Consider the following 9,474-nt stretch of genomic DNA (forward strand, 5'->3'; position numbering starts at 1 on the left):
GAGACATGATACTGCTAAATGTCGCACGTCCGCCATAGCAGCAGCACTTTCTCTTAATAGGTGACTGTGTGCGCTGGGTAAAGTGATGGACTAGCAGTCAAACGCAGGTGTCCCGTCCATGTACCGCCGTGGTTCATGGTGCAGCAGCCCCGAATCGCGCCCTGGCCATTCAGTTTGTTAGCACACTTCTCCACTGCCGCAATGATAGTCTTCTTCTCCGCTGTCGTGTCGCAGTTCTCGCCACTAGTCGTGGCCTCGTAAGCATAACCTTCAACGTAGGTGCCGTCAGAGTCGGTGCCATACACCAGGGAGCATGAGTTCTGATTAGATTTGCTCTTGATCATAGCGGCAATATCCTCGTAGATCTCGAGACCTGCGTTCGCTGCCAGAATAACGCTCAAAATCGAATTAACGATGGTTGCTGCCGCGACAAGGTGCGATACCAGTCCGCTTCTCCAGGGAGCTGTTGGTGTAAAGGGAGAGATAGTCGTCGCTCACGATATCGAAGGTCACAGTCAGGTTGGTTCCCAGACCGGCCCATGCCTCGGTAATGGGCGTGTAGGTTACCGTTGTAACATTGTCGTTCGCAAGGCATCCGTCAATAACACCAAATGCGAGCAGATCAGAGACAATTTTGCGTTCACTGACCATTCTCCTGATCCCAGTCGAATGATAATGGCGCTAATGTCCGAGATGAGAACGAAAAAAAGGATCCAAGCCTGCATTGAAAAAATTCTAGGAAGATAAGAGGATCAAGAAGGCAAGTGAAAGATAAGTAGAATGTGACTCTCAATTCAATTCTGACAAAAGAGGAATCGATATGCATTTTATACCCCAATCACCCTCTCACCGGGCTAGCCGGCAAGGTGTCTGCGACTTTTCGCATGCTCGAGTCAGGATTGAGAGGTGGATACCGGCTCCAAGGGCAATGGTTCTCGATAGTGAGAATGCTAGACTTCAAATTGGAGAAACGAGGGTAATAGTGGTTAGTTAGCAGATTGGGAAAATCGGACGCTGGCCCCAGTGTGCGTGGTCTCTTTTTTCCACAAAGGCCGTCTGCTCCACTATCTGATATTCTACTAATTCACTATGACCGCGCACAATGGGACTGCAAGACAGCTAAGCAAAAGGTAAGCTCCGCAATCTCCACTGCCAAGCAAAGACATACGTATGCCTTTTGAGGGGGGTGGTGAGGCTTTGAGCTGGGGCCATCTCTAGATGAGTGCACATTTTAATGTTTTTCTTGAGATTCTAGATTCTATCACTTGGGCTCAAGCGAGCACTTTTTACGTGGTATAGAGAGTGGGCCAGTTTGCAACGGAGCATACTCAATGTTTTACACATCAATTGAGCACCTGTGAGGCTATCATATCATCACGCCAAACCATACTTATATGTTATTGCCTATTCTTTCCTGCCTCTAGTATGGACCAAGCGGAAGGTTTCCGAGTCTACTTATCGGCGCCAACTAATTAAATGGGACTGGGAAACAGTGCCTAATCTTAGTGTATCAAAATTAAACCCATTCATCTGGAGGCAGGCAGCAATCGCACTCTTTACAAGTGGCAGAAACGCCACAATACGAGAAATTAGGGTTTAGTCCTAAAATACGCAATTTCAGGCACAATCAGAGCATTAAGTGCTGCTAACATATCTGATGATATGGCCTGGCGTTCCGTAGAACACATCCGCCGATATTGCATAGACTGTTTCACTTCTCAGCGTACATTCTAGCTGCATATTTAGTTCACTTTTTATTATTGACGTTCCCATATCAGTCTTAGTTATATGTCCTGCTAGAAGGAGCCAATGTAGGTCTTTAACCTGACGCACCTCCAACGCTCCTGCGCATGGAATGATATCGGATGACAATGACCAACTGGAACGCGCAGTTCGTGAGAGATAGACACTCACATACCAGCCTACATCATCAAGGGCGTGAAAGCGATCGGTAATCTTGGGAATGGCGGTCGAAATGATGGTGTTGTCCAGTCCGATCAGGAACATGGCTAGATTCAAGCTTGAGACGATGGCAAACAGCTTAAGCTTTCTAGGGTATTGCGACCCATCTTCTGGGGCAGTTGAACTGCTCAATGACTCAGTATCAGCTGTTGTCATGCTTTGCTCCTTGACGGGGAGAGGTGTATCTGCTGGTTGATGATATGTACTGAGAGCCATGAGTGCTGCGAAGACCAAACATGAAGTGGGAAATTGAGGATAATTGCACTGTTCAATTGTGTCTTAGTTCCGAACGAGCCATTGTGGACTTGATCAGTTCTTATATCTCGTTCTTGTGTTGAATCTGCTGACGCTCGATATGGCTTGGGATACCTCAGGCATCGAAAACGAAAGAACAAAGAGTGACCATTGGCCAATCAGCATTGTAAGTGGCTGTGCCAAGACATAAGTCATGCTGTCTCACAATGAGAGTTTGGTTCGCAGGACGAGCTAAATGTTCGCTGATCCAATGAGACTGAGATCTCATGGACTATAGTGGAGCCCATTGAGATCATCTCATCCGCTCTCATTCGGTATCCGTTGAGCTAAAAATCATCGGACTTGCCGGATTGGGATACTGTTTATGGATGGGAGACTCAATATCTCTGATATCTCCACTATCAATTCGTTGATATCTGCCACTATATTACCCTTAGGAGATCACAGAGCCACGTCTCGCAAGTCTAGATCTTGTTCTTATTGTCATAAGTATGACTGCAAGGCAGACAGAACCTCCTACGTAGCAGTATCTATGGCCCCACTGTGAATATACTGAATCATTCCCTATCATTCCAACTGAGTCAATCTCGAGGTTCATGTTCTTCTGGTTTACCTCATTCACTGGCATCAAAGACTATGACCATAAAAGCGCAGTTCTCCCGCCGTCTATATGTCATCTATCTCTATCAACCCATTGCTCGTCAATCATTGATTCCTAAACAGACACGATGGCTCCAAAACCGAAGCTACCAATCGACCGCGAGCTGGAATCCCTCCTTCCAGACTATGATGAGTTAATCCGATGTGCACAGACGCCAGTCCGAGTCAATGACATCCTGCTTCCGGGCGTCACTCATGAAGAACACACTTTCCTCGGTCCTGACAAAAACCCACTGACCCTCTCAATCTTCCGCAAAGAGAGTCTGCCAGACTCCGGACCACATAAACAACCAACCATCTACCACATCCATGGCGGAGGGATGGTCATGGGCAACCGCTTCTGCAGCCTAAGCGGCCTGCTCGAATTCGTTCGCGACTACGACGCTATTTGCACCTAAATCGAATACCGACTTGCGCCCAAACACCCCTACCCTGCACCGATCGAAGATTGCTACGCAGGTCTGGTGTGGGTACAAGAGCACGCAGAAGAACTCGGAATCGACTCGGCTCGCATCGTGATCAACGGGCTCTCAGCCGGAGGTGGGCTGGCCGCGGGTGTAGCGCTGCTATGTCGCGACCGAAAAGGTCCTCGATTGATTGGACAATCGCTCTTCTCGCCCATGATCGATGATTGTAATAATTCGGTGTCTGCGCACGAGTTCACTGGCGTCGGCATCTGGGACCGCAACGCGAATATGACGGGTTGGAATGCGTATCTGGGTGACCGCAGAGGAAGTGACAACGTCAGCGTGTACGCAGCCCCTATCAGAGCAAAGGATCTTGCTGGGCTCCCGCCGGCGTATATCGATGTCGGATCGACGGAGACATTTCGCGATGAGGATGTTCAGTATGCGCAGAACATGTGGCGCGACGGAACGCAGTGCGAGCTCCACGCTTGGCCCGGTGCGTATCATGGATTCGAGGGTCTGAGCCCCGGGGCACAGTTGTCTATCATGGCGAGAAAAGCGAGGTCGGATTGGCTGCGGCGGATTCTGTTCTGTTGATTGGATGCCAATTACTTGTACACTATTCAGAAGGGGGCCCATTCTGGCTAAGCTAGTCATCGTTGTGGACATCATTTCTCCTTGCGCAAGTCAATCCCTTATTCCTACGGCAGTTTGAGGGAGTGCCAGCCTGCTCTACTGTGCTAATAAGGTGTAATGACAACAAAGGGATCCAAAGTAACTGCTGACTACGTTCCAGGATTGAGAATCAATTTACCTAATAGTGGATGGTCTTGTCTCTGAATTCATGACCAAGGCTTCGGAAGCTCATCAGCCTCCTGTCTTTACTCGTAATCGGTCAGTCCGGCGCGGTTTGTTATAATAGACCCAGCTATGTCTGTAATCATTCCGGTAATGCCTTTATCTATCAGAGTGGATTCAGTACTCCTGACAGTCCCCTCCCCTGTATCAGGTATAATGCAATAGGCTCCTCGCTGGCATCTACTGCCTTGAGGGGATGACGTCCAGTCCTTCCAGCGATGACGTCCAGTGATGTACAGAAGATATCAGAGCCCTGCACGGTAGTAAGGCAGCACGGTCCCACGCTGCAGAAGTGGCTGGCTGAAGCAGATGGTCAAGCCACCCCGCAGTCTACCCCACAGGATGGCTCAGGCCGCGCCGGGAGCCACTGGGGCGCCAGGATCGGCATGGACAAGAGGTATCAGCGAATTGACGGTCTTTCGTTATTGCAGTCCAGGCTGGCAAACTCCACCATGCTGCGGTATTTGCAGGAGCGTGAGGCATAGCGCGGAGATCCACGGGGTGTAATCTTTCTCAATGGATGGCGGAAACTGATCGACAGCTGATGACGTCTTGTTTTCAAGCGGGGGTCTACCAATTCAGCTCAATAAAGTGGATAGAACCCCCAGACTAAGAAGCATATAAACCTCAGACTCATCCTTCTCCATCCTCTCACCTTATCACTCACTACACGAATCAAGTTTTATACCTTGAAACCAACATACCTCAATCCACATACCCAGAATCTAGCCAAGGGAGACTTTCAACTCTTCCATACCAAACAAGATGAATCCGAATTGCCCTTGGTGCACTACGGGCCATGGTCCTTGCGTGCGTTTGCACTCTGCTCCTCTCCACCACATTGCTAGTTTCCTTATCTAACTTCTCTATAGATCTGTGATTAAGAACAGACTGTTAGGGTATATTGCAACCTTGTGCACCGAATCCAGTTTAGTGACAACAATGAAGAGGGATGTGAGCTTAGATCTGAGTGTTTAAAGGAGGCCGCAGTTTCATGTTGGCGATGTTTTTCTTAAAGAAGATGTAGGGAGATACCGAATCAAATTCTTGAGGGAGTTTTCTTTCGTGATCAACGTAAGGATCTATTCATCAGGCAAAAAAGCCTGTCGGTAAATGCGGGCTAAAAGCAGCCACCTTTCAACCTAGACATACTGACAAGAGTAGAGTATGGTAAAACGATTGACTTCCAAAATCAAGACAGCGTCCCTTTTCTAATATGTGAACATGTAGTCTTCAGATACGAACAATAGGAAGCTGCCCTCCTGAAACCACAGTGTTAATCTCTGACGATTGGTCATATGACCCGAACTGCAGATAATTAAATGTCCCAGTCGACACTCATAAAATGAAAATCCCGACTATGAACCAAGCCTAGGAGCGGCCAGGCTGTGTAGGAAAGCGGAGCCGAGGCCAAAATAAGGATGTAGCATGATCTACCAAACGGTGGAACTAGCTTGCATCAGTTAAGCTTGCCACTGATCCATTTCCTTCAACCTGGGGAATATTTTTGTTATGCCGGATTGATGGAAACTATAACGGCATCGGGGTAGGTAGCAGACTTTTATATTTATCCAGGGGTGATACACCTGATGGAGCAATGAGGGATATACATTTCTGCCCAAGAGCCTCGAAACTTATCATACGACCACACTGAGCCTATGGAAGTCATGTGTAGTTGTAAGAAGACTAGTGATCGCTGCATTGGGAAGACGCATGATTAGAGCAAGGATCATTCGAACATAACCTGATAGATCCAGAATGGAATCTATGGGTTTATTATCATATTACACTTAGCTCTCTCAACCCCTACATTCCTTATTAGCTATGGTTAAAATATAAATAAGTTGTTGATCCCTTTGATACTGACGTGTTATGTATGGAGTGGCCACTGGCCTACCCCCGACCCTCATGCTATTTGAAGGCTCTACTGCCATTGCGACAACCGTTATCCCATTATTAAAGCTAGTGAGGGTATGTGAATAGACCCTAATAAGATACAAGTAGTATCAAATAGGAAGCACTCACCACTATAAGAGATATATAGTTATTCCTTAGCTTTATAAACTTCTTGTCACACCCTGGGATCCATCTCTGCTGTTTTCTGCTAGTCACTACTTTGGGAATGGGGTCTGACGAGATCTTGATCTCAATTGAAAAGCCGTTGTTATGGGTTTGATTGGCCCAGTTTGTATTTGGTTGGAGAAATGGACCAGCACATCCGTCCATGATCATTGTAATGGCCGCTTCACCTACCTATCTGCCAAACATCTTTCCTCGAAATGAGGCTGAAGCCCGACGAGGCACAAATAGGCAAGTAACAATCGTTGGGACCATGTGTTCTAGACCGGGTAGAATCCTTGGTTCGATTTACACTGCGTAGTGGCCGATCTCTGGCAACCTTAATTAGACTTTACGCCTACTTCATGGGTAAAGACGTTCATATGACTGAGATGGATTATCTGCTCCAAGCGAGCAATGTGGTCTGAAAACAAAGTGCAGCAGTAACTTAAATAAGTCTCCCACAACTTGACGGTCCTGGATCTTCTCTGTCATCGCGGTAGGCTGGCACAGTTAAATCACTGGTGGCAAGGGGCTGGGGGCGTGCTCTTGCAGGAGAAGAGTAGAATAATTCCATTCTTTAGCACACTTAAGCTAATGGGCTCTTTCCAGATGTCTTGGGCTTATAGCAACTGGGTCTATGCCATCCTTAGTGAGATTATTAAGTAAGCTAGTGGCCTGAGCTAGTTACAGAGACTTCCTTACTAAGAAAGTATTTAAGCCTCTTCACCTTAACTAAACAACAACTGCTGATCCTGTAGCAACTACGGGGCCTAATGTTATGACTTGTGAAGCTATATACTACACTAGATAATGGGTCCCTGTGTCCCCTGCCACAGCCCCTGGTGCATGGGGATGCCATCATAGTCCCTGCCATAGGGATCAGCAGCTCCCTCAGTGACTATCTTAAGTATAGTGTCAGCCTTCTTCAAGCACACCACATCAAGTCTACTAGAGGCAACATTGATGATATCATCCTGTATAACATGACCACCCATCTTGCAGGGCATATCTTCACCGCCGAAACAGTGACTGAAAAATCATATGCATGTGGTTATTACCAGAACCAGCTACCCAGTACCATCATAGGACTGGGTTGGAATTCATTATATGTTAAAAAGATGCCAGTATTGACTCCCTGTGGCCATTGTGGCCTACTGATCTGCCATAGTGGCAGTCTACCCGGATACTACAGCGCACTCGCTCTGCTTCCCCAGATTGATGCTGCCATTATATACCTAAAATAGTAATAACCTTTACCTAGTAATAAAAGTATAAGTAGGTTTAGATTTAGTAGTATACTATTACCTATGATTATTGTAATTAGTAGTTATAATAACCACTAGTAACAATCTGTATAAGTCCTTGGTGTAAAGGATGTATTTGTAAATTCAAGATTCCCATAGGAAATCCCTTCCTATTCTAGTATACTTCATGGGAATCCCATCCCATGACTAAGAAATAATGGGATTCCCTAATCCCATCTCTAAGGTGTATGGAATCTAGCTGGATACTTAAGATTTCCCACAAGGCCAAAAGACCAAATCCGGACCCATGCAGTAGCGCACGGAGATTCCTTACATAAGGTAGGTGGGACTCCCGATGGGATACCGATAAATATGGGAAATCCCTTCTCTACGGCCAGCCTAACCCTGATATAGCTTCAAAGAAATATAGTTCTTTCATTAAAGGTTTAATGATATTGTACTCCGTAGGTTAAATTACATCTTAAAGAACCTCAAAGCGCCTAGCAATTATGTAGCATTTTCTCTTATTCTGGGAGTCAGTGATCACGGCATACAAATAATATTGGTTCTGGAAAATTGTTATGAATTTGATGATTCTCTACCTCTTTCTGTTTTGGAATTTGGGGAGACCATTGGAGGTAGGTTGATAGTCAGTAATACCATTCAACAAGTGAGGTTACATCGTCGTTACCCCCTGAAAGCCTCATATATTCTGTGGTCTAAAGGTCTAGAATCTACTATGGCATCTCTGGGATATGGACGGTTGTCGTTAATTGAAAGATAAGACATGACTTACCTTCTTAGCCCAGAGCTTAGCTGTTAGGGACTAGGCGACCATTACAGTATGCTTAACTGACCCCTACCAAGCCAGGTACGTCTTAGTTCTCAGGGCCTCATGCCGCCCTGACGTCGCGGAACCAGGGTGATCAGCCAAGGCGCCGTCCATCCTTCGCGCTGAAACTAGTTTCTGATTCCCCACATAACGCTAAATGAGACTCTTTAATTAAGCTGTAAGCATGTGTTAGGCGAGGTGATTAACACATGTGTAGTCGCAGGAAAAAGGTCTAAAAGTCTTCACAAACAGTGCTTCCTGTCAGGGTGGAATTGTTACTGGGCTGGGTTAGAGATCACGACTATGACAAGGTCCAGAGCTCTCCATGAGCTGTCCAGGTGCGGGGGTTGACTGGGGAGTGGAACACAAGTCGATTGCATATCGCTTTCCAACCCACTAGCTGCGGCTGGAATCACCCTCTGGCCAAATAGCGCCTGCACTAAAACCCAAAGCGAGGTGCTCACCACTTGAACAGCGCATTGGAGGCGCTTGGGGACACCGTTAGCATCAGCGCCCGGTTTAGCCCCCATGGGGCCAGAAAACGACTTTTGTCACTGAGAGTCCTGTCTTCACTTCCTCTCTAGGTACCCGCGGATTGCAGCTGAATGTTAATTGAAGATTGGTAGGTAGCAAGGCTGCAAACCTTTCTCCCGCCGCAAGGCGGGATGCCCTGGGGAAGGGTGACTCGCCTTATGCAGTAGATAATGTCAGGTTCGGCTAGAGCAAAATGCTTTTCCCAGAGACTCCTAACGTTACTTTGATGACTTCCTGAGGTGGATATTATGCTTCATGATTCCGGTAGTGTGGTGGATCGGAGACAGAAGACGGCCATTCACACCGAGGCCTCTAGAGTCTGGCAATGACTCCATATTGGTCAGACACTGAGGCAGTGTTTAGCTGCAGGTATGAGACCTAAAGTAGCTCTCATGGACTAGTTTAAAGCCAACTACTAACAAGGATCCTTTACGAGAAATAGTCCATTCAGCTCACTCGAGCTCATATTGGACAATCTATTCACTGGGAATCAAAACCGTTTTTACATACGAGAAATGATCCTTGAGATAGAAGCCCGGTGGGAAAAAGGTATATAGACCTCCACGCAGCCACTTACAAGATAAGTACATCACCAGCTTCAAGCACTCTTTTATCTTAAGCCCCCAGCATCTTTCCCTTGAACAATCCCAAGTCGTTCAAC

At 46.8% G+C, this 9,474-nt stretch overlaps 2 protein-coding genes across 2 annotated transcripts; one reads left to right on the top strand and one right to left on the bottom strand.

The window, feature by feature from the left end:
- Positions 1-53: 53 nt before the first annotated feature.
- Positions 54-2,178, bottom strand: CDV56_105778 (uncharacterized protein; the record flags this gene model as incomplete). The annotated part of the gene is made up of 3 exons (XM_026759397.1): positions 54-382; positions 444-655; positions 1,919-2,178. The coding sequence occupies 3 exons, from the start codon at positions 2,176-2,178 to the stop codon at positions 54-56; spliced, it is 801 nt and encodes a 266-aa protein (XP_026612279.1).
- Positions 2,179-2,945: 767 nt separating this feature from the next.
- Positions 2,946-3,881, top strand: CDV56_105982 (putative lipase/esterase; the record flags this gene model as incomplete). Its single annotated transcript, XM_026759601.1, has 2 exons — positions 2,946-3,245; positions 3,357-3,881. The coding sequence occupies 2 exons, from the start codon at positions 2,946-2,948 to the stop codon at positions 3,879-3,881; spliced, it is 825 nt and encodes a 274-aa protein (XP_026612280.1).
- Positions 3,882-9,474: the final 5,593 nt, after the last annotated feature.

Source organism: Aspergillus thermomutatus (assembly GCF_002237265.1).
Source record: "Aspergillus thermomutatus strain HMR AF 39 chromosome Unknown NODE_180, whole genome shotgun sequence".
Classification (NCBI taxonomy): Eukaryota; Fungi; Ascomycota; class Eurotiomycetes; order Eurotiales; family Aspergillaceae; genus Aspergillus; species Aspergillus thermomutatus.